The sequence below is a fragment of the Phragmites australis genome, chromosome 5 (assembly GCF_958298935.1).
Source record: "Phragmites australis chromosome 5, lpPhrAust1.1, whole genome shotgun sequence".
NCBI lineage: Eukaryota > Viridiplantae > Streptophyta > Magnoliopsida > Poales > Poaceae > Phragmites > Phragmites australis.
In genome coordinates this window covers 7540857-7557523 of record NC_084925.1, presented here as the reverse complement: position 1 = coordinate 7557523, position 16667 = coordinate 7540857, and the positions used below count along the sequence as shown (strand labels likewise).

The following is a 16667-nucleotide window of genomic DNA, read 5'->3' as shown; positions in this document are numbered from 1 at the left end:
AACACATGTATTGAGATTCTGTATTTAACTTGTGTGTCGCGGCTGCTACCAGTAAATACTCCACATCATTCTAGTACTCTACGCTCACATGGCTCACATCATACATCCATTTTCTGTCAATCTACAATTATAATATCTAGAAGATTTTGCAATCACCAATAAATAAATTACCTCATCATCTCCTATCGGCAATTGGCCTAGGTTGGAGGAGCCGCCTTTTCTATGCTTTTGTGTCCGCTTTCAATGAGTGTTTGTTGGTGCCATCTCTAAAATTTTTCATTATTATTCAACCCTTACATGCATGGCATACATATATTGATAACTTATCAAAATTAAACAGCACATTCACCATCGGGATCAACCTTGTGACACTCCGTGACGTCGTTCTCTAAATAGCGATAAAGTGCATCAAAATGAGAATGAATGAAATGTCATGAGATGTGATCCAATGATATGAAATTTGGTAGAGATGCAGTGCATGAGGTTATGAATGCAGTAGAGGAAGAATTATATGAATTGGAGTTCATTTGCACACTTAGTTAACCAAATTACATGCTTGCTATTTTTAAATCCAAAATTAAATGAGGTAGTTCAAAAAATTAGTTTCACAGTTTATGATTTTTATTAATTTATGTAGAAATTAATCATGTTTAAAATGCTTAATCAAGATTAATAAAGAATTAGTTCTAAACAAGTATTTTATGCTTGAAATATATTTTTCTTGTACAGAGCATAACAAAAGAAGATTAACAAAGTTTGATTGACCAATTTTGGATATTTTAAATTTAATTATGGATTAACAAGGTACATCATATTTAATGAAATAGAGGTATTTTAGTGGACATTTCATGCATGCATGTATTTCTATAATGTAGATCATGACAAAAAGTAGCAAACTTGGTTTCATATTTTTCTGAGCTCTAGATATTTTTCTACAAATTATAGATTATTTCAGTCGATTTATCAATACAACAGATATTTCTTTCGGCATTTTTTGGATTTTCCGATCGCTGTGGACCGACTTTGACCGATTGCCAGCGGCAAACGACGATGGAGCTTGGCCGGGGAGGGATACCAAAATGCTCAACGCACTATGGTAAACTCGTTTGAGTGGTTGGAGGCGGCAAGCACGGCGGCAAGCACGGCCGGCGGTGACCATGGCAGGCTGCAGAGCTAGGCCGACAGTGGTGGCACACTGCAGAGGAAGAGAGTGGAAGGGAAGGGGGCGGCCATGTTCTCTAGACCGCGGTGAGGCTCACTGTGCGTTTGGCTCAGGTAGAGCGGCTCACGGCCCGTAGTTCATCGGCAAGGTGGGCAAGCTCGCGGTGACGACCAGTCGGCTTACGCGGAGCACTAGGCTGACGAAGGGCTACGACTGAACTAGCGTGCGCAAAAGATCAGGTGTGGCACTATGAAGCTCACCGATTAATGAAATTGGATGAAGAGTGCTCAAAAGGGGTGGTGCGTCGATGAGGGCGAGGAAGGTCACCGGGGCCAAAAGGACGGTGTTGCGCTTGGACTTGAGGGAGGAAGGACTACTGTTTTATACTGTACACATCACTACCGGCTCATACCACTAGCCGGCAGTGATGTTCCAGTATCACTGTCGGTCAGTGATTTCAGCCGGTAGTGCTGATAGAGCTAGGCATCATTGCCAACTCAAACCATTGGTTGGCAGTGATGACTTTTATCACTGTTGATTCATAAGCCGCGATGATATATTCTTACTTCGTGGCTTATATATCAGCAGTAATGAGCTGACATATAAACCTATTTATATAATAGTGCATGTTCCGGCAAGCATTCTCCTTGATAACAGTGTCTCGGACTGCAAAATAGGTTTGGTGATGCAGAGATGTTTATTGAAAAACTGAAACACACTTAGAGCTTTAAACAACAGTGAGCTTGACGCAATGTCTTAGGCCCTTGCTGATCGCCAGATGTTTAATCCTCCCACATTCACTTAAAGAAAGCTCAATTGCATTCCTCCACTATCAGGCACATTAGACGGTGAATCAAAGGCCCATGTATGTCAGCTGTTATGGTCTGATGGTCCAGAAGAGAATGCTATGACCAGTGAGGAATGGGATTTATGTGTTGAATACATTGTAACCAGCTAGACATTTGTGGCTGAAGAGTGGACCTCCACTGATGGCAACATGAGTCTCTAGTTTATGATAATGGAATAAGGGGTCCGCCTGGTAGCAACCAATATTTCAAACGCGAGTGCAATACTTTGTTCAGTGATGCTCATAAAAAAACGAACTTGTCCTTCATCATCTGGGACAAAAATCAGGTACTTTGACCTGAGGTGGTTAAATGAGTGGATTGCCCGAACAATATAGTTGCAGAAATCTATACTGCTACTCCGTCCGGTTCCGAATTTGTTGACATTTGAGGCTTGGACTCTTTGGATGAGAATTCTTGACGTTTTGGCCTCCACGTGGTCACTTAGGACTGTTTTACACCTGCATGCATGCAAATCGCATTAAGTTGGCATGTCATCTCCAGCGGCGCGCCACTAAACTGCGAGTGCTCGCACCCGTTTCGATCGGCGTCGGCACCGCTGAGCCGCCTCTCGTCGCTCGCCGCTGCTCACCGCTCACCCTTGCCCTCATTCCCCGACGCTACTTGCTCCCCAGCGCCATGGAGAAGAAGCTACTTGCAGTGGAGGCCAAGAAGCTGCGTGATGGCGTTGCGTAGGAGGGCGAGGTGACCGCCGGTGTCATGGATCAGGTTGCGCAGGAGGATGACGTGATGACCGACGTCACCAAGCAGCTCGCACGGCAGGATGAGATGACCAGCGGCATCGTGGAGCACCTCACGCAAGAGGTCGACACCGTCGGTGCCATGGAGCAGCTCGTGTAGGAGTGAGACTGCTACGGCTGAGTCCACGATGTCAAGGACCTTGAGGAGTACCGGCGTGCAAGCAGGAGGCCATGCTCTCGCTATGGTCTCATGCACAGAGACTACATGTCTCGGCTTGGATCTACGGCCTCGATGAGTTCGACTGCGAGGTACTCCTGAGGATGTCAAGATGGATGGTGACGTTATCTTGCTACCTGCGCACATCACCAAGATGCTCGACGACGTTGCCGAGAGCCCAATGCAGAAGGCCGCCGTGGTGGACTCTTTGGCCGATGTCGAAGATTCTGACGAGGTCTGTTTCGTGGTGGACTCCTTGGCCGATGAGACTAAGGTGCCGGATTCTCAAAACAAGAGATTATGATGAAAATGTACAAGAGTATCATGCATAAGTTCTTCTAAAACCTTGGTAAGATTAACTAGCAAAAGCTTGATGCAGATTACATAGTTCCATACATACTACTACTCCAATTCTAATTGTTCCACTACTAATCCATGTCTAATTGTTCCATGTAGCGAGCTTGGCCATAGCATCGGCTACCAATGGTGCCTCGCAAGTGATTTGCAAAGGGAGGAACCCTTATCTTTCTAGACTTTGTTTCTTCATGTGTGGAATCTTGAACTTGTTTGAACCATGAACTTTCATTGCCTCCTTCCATACTAGTTGAAGTATAAGATAGATTCTATTTGCCTTGCGTGGAGAATACTCATGGAAAACCTGGTTTATGAAAACAAAGTTAGCTCCAAGCATTGAGGATTAAAAAACAAGATATAAAAAATTCTACTAGTAGAAAGTGTACCTCTTGGACAATTGGAACAAGATCTTGAATTGTTTTTACGGTCTTCTTGTATTGAATAGATTAGATGGCACGAAAGAAACCCAAATCTAATATATTGAAATCTGATGAATTGGACGGTTGACAAAATAAGTCAAATGTCAAAACCTTCTTGCTTAGTAGCTTCACAAAATAGTGGATCATCATGCATTGCTCAAACAAGGTACTGTAAAATTTGTGGTTGCACAAACAAGCATTGCCAAGAGCATGGTGGCACGGCCAAGAACAAGGAGTATAGTACACTAACCAATGCCATGATCTATCGGTGGCTCCATCTTGATGTGTTTAACTGGTTGGGTTTGTTTGCATCAAGTGCTAGCTAACCGGGGTTTAAATAGAGGGAGTAGGTAGGGAGTTTCAGCGGCAATAGAGCGGCTAACCAGCGCAGCAGCAGGCACCAAAATTTTTGTTACCAACGGCAAAAAAATGCGCAGCACTGACCAAAATATTTGTTACTAGCGCGCTAGCAAAAAAAGGGGCATGCAGCCCGGCCACAGCACATGCACGAATACGAAAAAGTCAAAAACCAACGCTCTATATGCCAACACTCGCGCAAACCAAAAAAAATGCAACCAAACCAGCGTGGGTGCGAAAAGTGGGGTGCCAGGAGTCAAACCCGGCACCTGAAGCTTTGGGACTGGCGGCCGTAACCACGCAGGCTGAGAGGAAGTACTGATTAGGAGTGCCACGCGACTGTATTTAATATGAGTAAAACAGGTAATAGGCACCCTAATTAACCATTGCTTGGTATGTGAGATCCTGTCCAAAACGTCAACAAATTCGGAACCAGAGGGAGTATATTGCTAGTGATAAAGTGCATTGAAGTTGAAGAAACTATCGTTATACAGTGATAGCAAAGCTGTTATTGGGATTATATATCAATGGTGATCATGCTATCAGCTTTTAAAATGATCACCGTGATGATTACATGATTGTAAGGTGTGCTCAGGAACACTCTGGAAACCTAGAGAGTTGAATTTCTGGCAGATGGCCTTCTAAGGCGAAAGCATGATTTTGTTTGGTTTCTCTTTTGCGTAGGCGGCATTGAAGAGGTGGGGAGATAACTTAAATGAAAGTATATTCTTCAGGATTTCCTAAAGAATGAAACAAATGAGACCGTACAAAGCTTTAGTATATATGATCTATTTCTCTGACATGTTAATTTTTTCTGTGTGGTATTCTTTTCTGAAGTTAACATGTCTAATCATAATGGGGTGATAACATATTTCATGGAAGTTTAGTTGGAAGATAAATTTGATGCTTTTATAAAAGTGAAGGACACACTAAGTCCAGATAAGATTCATCTGGTGATTGATAAATTTGAACATAAACCTCTTGAATTTCAAAGCAAGGTGAAAAACATTATGGGTAAGAATGTGAATACCACTGACGCAAACACCACCACCATTCTGTCCATCAAGCTTTCCACTAAAAAATCAGAACCAGGACCAAATCTACTTGCGAATCTACTTCTTTGACGCCATAGTTCTAGAAGAGCACCTAGATGACGAATCTACTTGCGTTTATTTATCTATTTTAATTGATTAGATGGAGAATCTTTTGGTTATCTCTTGATCTGTTAACTCTAGGTGCGATTCTAGTTGATCATATCATGATCTCTTTAAATGTTTAATCTGCAAGCGATTGATCATGATATGTTCTAGATAATTAGACGACTAAGCTCTTTATATCGTTTAATATACATGCTATCATAACAAAAATATTACATGAAAAGAGTCACAACCGGATGTCATCACATATCTATATTGATACTACTATAAAATACACGAGTTGTGAGAGAACCGAACGATCTCCACCGTCCACCCGAGTTGATCAAACGGTCACCGTATAAAGATTCTCCTCGTTCCTTCTTTCAAAAATACATTTAATATCACATTAATTGTCTTCCATATCTATACATCCAATATTTATCTTCCACACATTCTAAAAATACATTCAATCTTTCATTATTTATCTTTCATTATTTATCTTTCATTTATAGATGTTCAATATTTACTGTCCATACATTACTATATTCTGAATTGATTCCATATATGTTAAATATGTATGTAATTACTAGTGTTGTTATAAGAGACTAGATTAAAAGATTAGAGAAGGATTGGTTTCAATCCATACAAGCCATGAGGGTTCATCCATGGCCGCGTGCGAAAGTTGTGCTAGCTACTGTGCGCACCACGTCATTGGGGTTCGAAGATGGTTTCTCAAGTTACTTAATAGAAGCAGTTTGGTTCTAGGAGAAGAGTGTGAATGAATCAATAGGGCCCTAACAGAGTTTGGGAAGACAGAAGAGGTGGAGTCTTCACCGAGATTTTTGTTTTAGGTGTATTCCTTAAAAAAAGTTTAAATGGTAATGGGTCATCCCGTAACTCAAACCCGCCTTATTGCTATACACAAATGACTTAAGTACCAAATATTTAGGTTGTAAAAATAAGCCTGCGCAAGGTAATGTGTACTTGCAAGTTGCAACATGTTTATAGTTTTTCCCACCTACTGGACCTTTTCCCACCTACTGCACCTCAATTTTCTTGCATCTGTATCTTGAAACAGATAGATAGATATAACTTAGATATCGATAGGTTTCAGTTTGTGCTTGATTTTCAAAATTGGCCTGAAGAGTGCTTAGGTATTTTTGTTGTTTGTTCAAAAACTGGGAGCTCTCGAGCTAGTAATAAAACTAGGCACGTGTAGCAAAGTTGTTATTGTGTTAATTTTGGCTCTGTTTGGCCTTAAGGTTGATTATGATAATCTTGTTTGATTGGACATTTCCTAGAAAATTCAGTGTTTGTCTAACTACTTTATCTTTAATCCATGCTAAGTTACAATCGGATGTATTAATGTACTTCATATTATCATGTGTGAGAGAAATAATGGTTAGGTATATGCGTTGTTTGTTTATAAACAAGGACCCCTCTAGCTAGTAAAAATAGGCGCATGTAGTAGAATTGTTGCTTTATTATTTTCGGCTCAGTTTGGCGTTAAGGCGGATTATGATAATCTCATTTGGTACGGCTTCTAGAAAATTATTAAGTGTTTGTCTAACTATTTTCTTTTAATCCAAGTTACAAAAATACTAAGAGGTATTAATGTATTTCAAATCACCAGGCGTGAGAGACAAAAATGGCTAGGTATGCATTGTTTGTTCAAAAACTAGGGTTCTCGAGCTAGTAAGACTAGGCACGTGTAGCTCATTTTGTTAATTTCGGCTCTATTTGGAGTTAATTTAAGGTCGACTGTTTGTGTTTTTCTGACTACTTTTCTTCTGATCCAAGTTACAATCAGAGGTATTAATGTATTCCAAATTACCATGTGGGGTAGGATGACACGCAGCAAAAGAGAGACAGAAATTAACTTGGACGTCCGTGAACTAATTTTGCCGGAAAAAGAAAAAAGCTCAATGAACACAAGAAAAGTCCATCGCCAACAAGTAGAAGAAGAAAAAGGAGCACAGGGCCTGGCAAGCAGAAGGAATCCAGATTCCTGAGATCGACGTTACGATGACTTTGTTGTTGACGTGTGAGATCAGTATGATTTCATGCATCAGCGACGTAGGAATCCTAGTTCAAGTAGAAGAGGGTATCTAAAACAAAAAGAAAAGCCATGCACGGCCCTTGTGCCCTAGCGACTCCTAACTTGTAGTACGTAGCTGCATCGTCACCACTGCTGCTAGCTGGGCGCCAGGGCTCAAGTTCGCATCCATGGTATGATCCATCCCGGGTGGCTGGCCGGTGTCCGGCCATGCCCATGCTCGGGCCGGGGGTTCTGGTCAAAACCGGCGTCCGGCGAGTCTACGAGTAGTCTGACGGCGGTGTCGCCGAATCCTCGGCAGCCTTCGTCACTGCTTCCCTCAACGACGCCTCGTCAAATTCACCAGCCGCCTGCAAATGCACAGCTGGCATTCATGATTTTTTTTGACAGATACAATAGCTGAATAATCATTGGTAGATGGCAGTAAAATAGTGATATTTTCATTTGACAGCTGGTTATTAGTACTGTAAAGTCGTCTGGACGTACCATCATGTTGTAATTTCTGAAAAACTCAATTCAATATATATTCCAATTTTTGGACGGTAAATAGATCAAATTTCTCTGATTAAGGATGACGATAACCAGAAAAATGTTATAAGTTTCTAGTATAAGAAAAAGAAAAGGAAGAGCCGTTTTATAGGAAAGAAAATTCTATGAGATCTAGAAAGATCTCATCTTGTGCATGCTATATGTCCTACTCATTCCTCTTATCAGAAAATGATGGTATGGATTAAGATCTTGTAGGAATCTTTCGATGAAGAGTCTTATAAAATTTCCTTCCGTTTTACTGTTAGTGGAGTATCGAAACCACCAAGTAACAAGGCTCCTTCTTCTTCCTTCTATTTTTTTTTCTATTCTTCTTTTTTCATACTAAAAATCGAGAGAGACACTCAGATACGCCTATGACAGAGGCTTGAGCCCCCTCTGCCCCTACAGTAGATCCGCCCCTGTTTACAGTGTATGTATTTGGTGAAAGATAGGTAATTGGTCAAGCTGAAGGCGATTGAAGCCGCCGGGTTAATTATCTTGGGGTCCTGTGGCGGAGAACAAAGTTAGCAGCGCATCGGTAAGAAATGTGCTCGTCAGGTACAGTTGCCGCACGAAGCTTTCCTGGAAGGACCACGGAGATAGAGAGAGGGACTGATGCTGCAGAGAGAATGACGAACCCAACCGTGGAATTCCGATGGAAAAGCTGGGGCCGCGTTGGACTTGTACGTCTGCTGTCTGGCCCGTGCCCGGGACCAGGGAGCCGGACGGACGGTCAAGTTTCCCCAGGAAGGAGTAGTGTTGAGTTTTCGCCTGTGGGGCCCACAGATTCGCTGTGGGCCCGCGAAAGCAGCATGGAGAGGGCAGGGGCTAATACGTTTGACTTTGACCGAACTAGCTCGGAACATCCAAATCTTGCGTCGTCTAGCTCGTCTACGAGGCCAGGGAAGAAGAGCTTCTTCCATTCCAGCCCTCAGGTCTCAGATGTGGTTGCTTGTTGGTCTCAATTTGGAGCCTCTCATACGTCAATGCAAACAGCCAATGCAAGGGAGAAATGTCTATCTACGATGGATCGGCTACTGTAATACACTAGCAATTGCATATATATTTTGTATATGTTAGAAGATAAATATTGATATCTATATTTGAAAGATAAATAATGAAAGATTAAATATATTTTTTGAAACAGGTTTAACTTTGTACGATAATCATTTAATCAACTTAGATGGATAGCGAAGATCAATCGAATTTGACATAACTTCTATATTTTATACGAGTATAGATGTTGATGACACATTAGTCACTTAATCCTAAGGCTTCTTTATATATATGGATCTCAAGTGTCGGTCTACAATAAAATGGAGGAGACATTAGTACGTAGCTCAGTTCGATCGGAATGCATGGATGTAGTTTTCTAGACGTAGCGCTGGAAAGAAAAGTTTAGATCTCAAGGTCATGCCCGCGCCTGTAACTAGGCATGCAACAAAATGAACATTGTGACAGCAATATAATGCATTTCATACCGTTGCTCGCAGTGTAAAGGTGGCCTGAGCAATGCCATCGCTCGCTCGCCTGGCGTCGACGACCACCACCGTGAAACACCCCATCTCCTTGATCGCCGCGAGCACACGGGCCACCAGCTCCGACACATCGCCCTCCGCCACCCGTACAGTCACCTCTCGAGGCCCTGACGACGACGACGACGACGTCGAGGCGCCACCGCTCACGTGGACTTGCACCCTCTCTGGCGTGCCGCTTAGACCGGCCTGGAGCACCACTTGTTGCTCCGACGAGTACGACCTTTCCTTGGAGCCGCCATTGGCACGCTGGTTAGCTCGGGTCTGGAGGCTTCGGTTCCTCGCCTCGAGATCGGCGATCTGGGCTACCAGAATGTTCATGTACTCCAGCGTCTTGGCAAGGACGGTAGCCTTGTCCTTCTACATTATGAAATGCACAAATTAAAGCAGACATGTACACATTCATGTAGCAGTAATTTAATTAGCTAGAGTTAAGTGTGTTACAATTTGATTTGTACAGACCTTTAGTACATACAGTTAAAAAAAGTGTTCTACATAAGATTTTCGAATCATTTGTACAGATAATTTCTCTAGTAGTGATTTACAAGCCATGCATGCATATTACTTCTCAAAGGTACGTATGAATCTTGTGTGATAAAAAGTTTAAATCTATAGCGTACAAGCTTAATTATCAAATGGCTGGTAAAAGTGGAGCTAAATTATTAACAGAGCAGAATGCATGCACAATGTACTTACAAAGACATTTAATAACATGTAATGTAATATTTCATGCAGAATACAAGCTACCCTAAGAAGCAAAATGGATTTAATGTGTTTGCAACAAAGTTAAATTCAGAGTTATGCAAATCAAGTGCCAACATATAGTGATGATTCTATATATATTGAATTATTGATGCGTAATCAACCAAGCCATCGTACCTTTGATCCCGGAGGGAGCAACCCTCTAAGCGCCTCGAAGCTCTCGTTGAGCCTCTCCCGCCGCCTCCGCTCCGATATCATATGGTTCAGCTGGCTACTCGTCGGCGCCGGTGGCTGCGCCATCGCGGCGCCGGTGGTGCTCTCCCGGCTGAACCGAAGCATGTGCATCCTCCTCAGAATCGATATGCCCATCTTGATCATCCGCTGCCCGGGCTTGCCCGGCAGCCGCCGCGGCGCCCTCAGCGCAAAGGCCGCGTTGTACGGCCGGAACGCCGTAAAGCACAGACGCCGCGGAGACCGGCACGCGCGGTGGTTGCCCGGAGGAGGCGTCGTCGTGGACGAAGTCAGCAGCGCCGAGGACGACGTGGCGGAGATGACGGCGAGCATCGCCTGCGCCATCGCGGCGTCGTCGGCCTCGGCGCTCGGGAAGTGCACGTGGCCATGCCGGCCGAAGGGGACGGGGAGCGGCGGACGTGGGTGGAGCAGCAGCGGCACCGGCACCTTCCGCTCTACAGAGGATGAAGTGGCGGCCGAAGTCACGGCCATCGTGCGGAGGAGCGACGTCGAGCCCTCGGCCGCGGGGCTGTCCACGGAGACGGACGGCAGGGAGGAGGACGGCGACGACGGCCGCGTCGGCGGCAGGTGCAGCAGCTCCTCGAGCAGCGACTGTTGGAAGAAGTCCTCCGAAAAGACCTGCTGCAAGCTCGCCTCCAAGCTTATCGGCGACCCGCTTGCCGCCGTCGACATGCCGACCTCGATCTCGCCGCTTTCGCATCCCATGAAGGCCGCCATCTGCGCATTGCCAGCGGCAGGCAATCTCGATGATATAGCATTTATAGAAGTCATAGCTTGCGTGCGTATATATAATCATTTACTCGATAGTATGAAATCAATGAAGAAGCAAACCTTAATGCCAGCTTCCTGGAAAAAGCAAGATCGCAAGCGCAAGCGAATTAGACTCAGAAATTTGCGGTTGAAAAGAAGCAGTGGAGACCAAATTAAACAAGCCAGTATATGCCTATCATGTAGAACACGAGGCGTGCACTGACCTGGTAGAACTGAAGCTGCACCGGCAGCGACGCCGAGGACGTCAGGTCGTGCGCCGGCAGCTCTATGTACGCGCGGCCGTCGTTGTACGCCCACCCCGGCACACACCTGCACGGAGCATCTATCACCACAGCTAAATCAAACAAAGCGCGAGAAAGCTCTCGATTGACGCGCGTGCCATGGAATGCATGGTGGTGGATCGCACGTAAGCTAGATTGATTTATACGCACCCGCTGACGGCCGCACAGAGCGACCGCCGGTACTCGTCGAAAAGCAAGCGCGCGCGGCCGCCGTCACCGCGGCCAGCTCCGCCGTTGCAGAGCCATGCGTCCAGGCAGCACAACAGGCGGGCGCTGCATGCATGGAGGCCGGTATTGCCGGAACGTGAGTAGTCTAACTACGGAGTAATTAAGAGACTTGTGGATTTGATGCCAGGAATGGAGATTGATCATATCGATGGCTGACACGGGTGCATGTGCATCAGTGCATGTGCTCATGTACTGCATGTATAGATAGATAGATAGATACCTGGTGGCAGCTGAGGATGATGAGGACGAAGAAGCCGGCTGGGCAGGGAGGGGCGCCCAGGCGCAGAGGTAGGCACAGCCGGGGACACGCGCCGCCGCCTGCTGGAGGATGCGCAGTCGGGACTCCTGGCCGAGCACGAAGAGGGTGTCCATCGATCATGTCGATGCCGCCACGCCGGCGGCGTCGTCCATGGCTGGCTTCGCGACGTATGATCGATGGCTGGCTTCGCGACGTATGATCGATGGCTGCTTCTGCTTGGTCGTCGCTGCCGTCGACTTATACATGCGTGTGGGATGATGCATGGGTGCAAATGTGTATGCATGCGTGGACAAGCGTTTGTGCGTGTGTGGATGTGAGTGGAGGAAAAAGTAGGAGTTGGAAGGTTTGGCTCGGAGACCACGGACGTTGAAAAGTATAAGGGAAATTCGTAATTGACTGAGGGTAGATAAAAAAAATTATAAGTAACAGAGAGAATTAATATATAAGTAAGTATTAGGTGAGAGAAATGAACGTTAGATAAACTATGTGTGTAAAGATATAAAGAGTTGCATTTCTCTGATAAAATGTTTAAAGGTGTACGGCTAGGCTGGCTGGTGATGTGCTTGAAAAAGGTCAAACAAGGTGGTAGGGATGGGGGGCTCTTGTACATTTGCACCCTGGTGCAACTACTTGAATCCTGATGTGACGATCTTCAATAATTCGGCCTCATTTGGCCTATCAACGTCTCAGTCAATTTTGTTTCAGCTCAGTTAGTACTCGTCTACTAGTTGCATATGCTACCCAATATGTACTATTTAAAAAAAAGAATATGGTTACATGTATTGTTTATCTCTCAACTGAGCATGACGTCTCCATCAGATATAATAGTAGATATAGTAAAAAACTTTTTTTGACAAAGTAACACTATAATAGTAGATATAGTAATTTTTTTTTTGACAAAGTAACACTACTAAAAACTATTTTTGAGGCAGGTGGTAACTTGTTTTTACAGGCGTTTTATGTACTCGTCTGTGATTGAAGGTCTGTAGAAATAAACGATTTTCACAAGCACAAAAGAGACCACATGTAAAAATATATTACCACAGACGGTTCACTTAAGAAACCGTCTGTGAAAACAGGTTTCCACATGCGGTTATTTAAACGGACCGTCTATGAAAAATTTATTTTTATAGACGGTTCCTTAAGTGAACCGTCTGTGATAATCGGTCATCGAATCGATATTTTTTTACTAAAAAAAGAAAAGAAAATTTAACCAACCAGGCACCTACCGCGGTCGCAAGTCAAATGAGAAACTTTTTAGCACGCATATTTCACGCGAAAAAACACGTGACTTATAACTTTTTATCTTAAAAAATTCATAACTTTTTCATACAAAGTTGGATAAGTACAAAATCTATATAAAAATTGTAGCCCTCGATGAGATCTACAACTTTGTAGTTAAAATTTGTTTCATTTGAAGTTATTTAGATATCCAAATAATTGTTTGAAACTTAAAATAATTATTTGGATCTCTAAATGACTTCAAATTAAAAAAAATATCAACTACAATGTTGTAGATCTCGTCGAGGGCTATAATTTTTATATAGAGTTTTTTCTCATCCGACTTGATATGAAAAGATTATAATTTTTTTAGATAAATTATCATTTATTTCTACAGACGGTTCACCTAATTAATTGCCTGTACAAATGGACATCAATTATTACAGGTAGAAATGGGTGAATGGGTGACAATTTATCTAAAAAAATTCATAATTTTTTCATATAAAATTGGATGAGAACAAAATCTATATAAAAATTGTAGCTCTTGATGAGATCTACAACTTTGTAGTTGATTTTTTTTTATTTGAAGTCATTTAGATATCAAATAATCGTTTAAAACTTAAAATAATTATTTGGACCTCTAAATGACTTTAAATAAAAAAAACATGTCAACTACAATGTTGTAGATCTCGTCGAGGGCTACAATTTTGATATAGAGTTTTTCCTCATCCGATTTTATATGAAAAAGTTATGAATTTTTTAATGGATGCTCATTTCTAGAGGCGGTTCGCGTAAAGAACTGTCTGTGAAAATAGTCATTTTTATAGGTGATTCCTTATAGGAGGCCCTCGTCAACTGTTCAGGTGATTTTTCAAATGAACTGTCTGTGAAAAAGTATTTTATGTGTCTCGAAAAATAGTTTTTTAAGTAGTGTAACCCAAAAAATGAGAATATCAAAGTATGTCTATATTACTGAATTAGTTGGAACTCCTAAATTTCATATCATTCCAGCATTTACCCTGTAACTTAAAACTTGATACTCAGTGTTACTATATCATTTCTAAACTCAATCATTCAAAAATTATGAATCTAAGATGCCAACTATCTAAGTTCAAATTGAAATATGAAAATAACATAATTTCAAACTTGAAAAATTTCTAGATTCATAATATCAAAGTTTGAATTGCTGAACTTTTAATTATGGACACTAAAATTCCAAGATTTACTTTCTTGTAATGTAGTTGTACAATTTATGCTGAGATCGCAACAACAAAGATTTTACTTTAGCAAGGAAAATTCTCGATAATAATGTCAAAGAATTCCTTTAGACAAAAGCACCCCAAGACGACGTAAATTACAATAAAACACAACAGAGGTTGAAAATTATATACTTACAATCATCCATACATCATGTCATATCAAATATTGCTCCAAGCAAAAAAGAGTCGCAACAGTAAAAGAAAAATATAAAGTTATGGAGCAGGCCAGACGGGAAAAATCACCATCTCGGCAAGGGGTGCAAAGCAGGGCGAAGCTTCACCCAGTGCAGTGGCACCAAGAAAATAAAATAAAATCTTAGTTATTAGCAATTCAATTTACTTGTTATGCACTATCTAATCCTAAATATGTGTACTACTATTTAAGTTTAGATATTTTGAAATGCACACTCGCATCTTTAGAGCTTTAAAGCTTTGTCATGTGCAAAATGCAACACCTTGGGACTTTCCTAGCTACTCCGTACGGTGTCAGAGGATAATGTGGTTACGCTTGCTCGTAGCTAAAGATCATTCGTCTCTCCCTATGGGTTCCTGCATCAAATGGCATATATATTATATTTCCCATGCTGGAGCAGTAGAGCAGCCGGTCTCCGATCCTCGTCGCAAATGTAGTGAGAGCTGCCAAACAGCTCCTTTTCCTCAACCGAATTGGTAGGCTTAATCCCCTGGCCAGGTCGTTCCGATCCATGGCTAATACCGTGCACTTGGTCCACTGCTAAAATGGGATCTGGTCTTCCCTCGTGGACCTTTCTCTCCTCCGGCTCGTGGTGCACAGGAGGAAAGAAAATTCTATGGGATTTTTTACCAACATATCTTTACAAGATTTTGATCTATATCATTCTTTTCTGAGCTAACGGTTGACACGTATAACTAAGAGAAAGAAGGAGGACACGTGTTATATAAAAAAAAATCTTTCTATAAGACTAAATCTCATAAAATTTTCGTCCGCATAATAGTGCAATGGACCATGCATACATGGAATCCTTCGTACGCACATACGTGGTGATCTGAGATTATTCGTACTAGTCAAAGACTCCTCCTTTGGTTTGGTTAATGTGTACTCTTAGATAATGCTATGCGATCAAGTTAATACTCTCTGATTATAAATATAGGTCGTTTTAGTCTTCTCAACTATTTTTTAAATATAAATTATTTTTAAATTTTTATACATTTTTTCTCTTTGGTTCTCGTCTTACCCTTATTTAATAAATACTAACACTCTCACAAATGAATGAGTTATCTTTTTCAATACAGAATAAATGAAGAGCAACAAAATTATTTAATCTACTTTCTTAATGCTTGTACATAAATTAAAACAATCTACATTTATAATTGGAGGGACGGGGACTATCTTGTGGTGGGGTGGTAGAGTGCAACTTTCTCCACCAGGTAGAATCTTGGTGCTTAGCTATTTGCACACAAAGCAAATGCGTTCAGTGCTTTAAGCGTGTCCTATGGTCGTACATGCATGTGCCTCTATACGCGCGATAAGAGACACATTCTCGCTGTTGATGCCACCCCCTTGAAGCCTTCATGGGAGCGCTCCTTCGCCACTTACTCCTCTTCCGGAGGGCATAAACTAATCCTTTGTGATTTTCAGTCGCACCTAGAATAGCAAAACAAAAAACAAAAAGATCTCTCAAATCTTCACAGATCTATCGAGATTTTCATCAAGTCTTAATCAATTAGGGAGGGTTCCTAGGTGAAAGTTAATTTTATTCTTCTGAATTGCACACTTTATGCCCTCTTTACATCTTAAATATCCTATGAATGAAGCAGGTAACAATGCTCAAAGGTTGATTATATATGTTGTGTATTATTATATGCTTAGATCCCGCCAAACTGTGGGCCCTCCTAGTCAACCGGAATTAGCTTGCATGTTCACACGAATCTTGATGCTTGACAGCATCTGTATAGGTGTAGAAAAGTAGTGATCGAATTTGAGAAAGCAATGAGTTGACTACATGTCTTCGGGAAAAGAAGCAGTTCATATTTGCCCCACTCGCAAAAAGTTGATTGGATCGGTCGATTGTTTGGTTGACTGGGATTCACTCGAGCTGCTAGCAAGTGTACCAAGTGGAGTTTTCCTGATTCCAAATCCAGTGTCTATGATTCAGTGCTTGAGTAATACATATTTCTTTATTTTCTAGGCAGTTAGCTTAGGAAAAGTTTACTCATGTAAGCCTCTATTTTTTAGAAGTTTGGCGAGGTTCTTTTCCGTAGGAAGTTTTAGGGTCTTTTGTAACATCATTTTGATTTTGTTAATATTTTGATCTTACCATCTCTTAACACTATCACAGAACATTTGATCCTTGCTGGTTCATAACCGATATTGAACCGGCACTAAACAACAGGTAAATGTTCTG

The 16667-nt window shown here is 42.2% G+C and overlaps 1 protein-coding gene across 4 annotated transcripts; it reads right to left on the bottom strand.

The window, feature by feature from the left end:
- Window positions 1–6948: 6948 nt before the first annotated feature.
- Window positions 6949–12027, bottom strand: LOC133918644 (putative transcription factor bHLH041). 4 transcript variants are annotated; one of them, XM_062362611.1, is made up of 7 exons: window positions 11765–12027; window positions 11467–11589; window positions 11239–11344; window positions 11096–11110; window positions 10190–10981; window positions 9257–9670; window positions 6951–7597 (listed from the first exon to the last, which is right to left on the bottom strand). In XM_062362611.1, exons 1-7 carry the CDS (start codon window positions 11914–11916, stop codon window positions 7508–7510), a joined length of 1692 nt encoding a protein of 563 aa, XP_062218595.1. In that variant the 5' UTR covers window positions 11917–12027; the 3' UTR covers window positions 6951–7507. The 4 variants fall into 4 exon arrangements, with proteins under 4 accessions (XP_062218596.1, XP_062218598.1, XP_062218595.1 ...); XM_062362612.1 differs by lacking the exon at window positions 11096–11110 and having other exon boundaries at window positions 6949–7597; XM_062362613.1 differs by lacking the exon at window positions 11467–11589 and having other exon boundaries at window positions 6952–7597.
- Window positions 12028–16667: the final 4640 nt, after the last annotated feature.

Bases quoted from the DNA above. Each gene is read 5' to 3' on its own strand.
- LOC133918644 (XM_062362611.1), bottom strand. From the start codon at position 11,916: ATGGACACCCTCTTCGTGCTCGGCCAGGAGTCCCGACTGCGCATCCTC. The intron at 11,590-11,764 runs GTATCTATCTAT...CCATGCATGCAG, and splicing joins TCATCCTCAGCTGCCACCAG to CGCCCGCCTGTTGTGCTGCC. The intron at 7,598-9,256 runs GTATGAAATGCA...GTGCATTTGCAG, and splicing joins CCTTTACACTGCGAGCAACG to GCGGCTGGTGAATTTGACGA.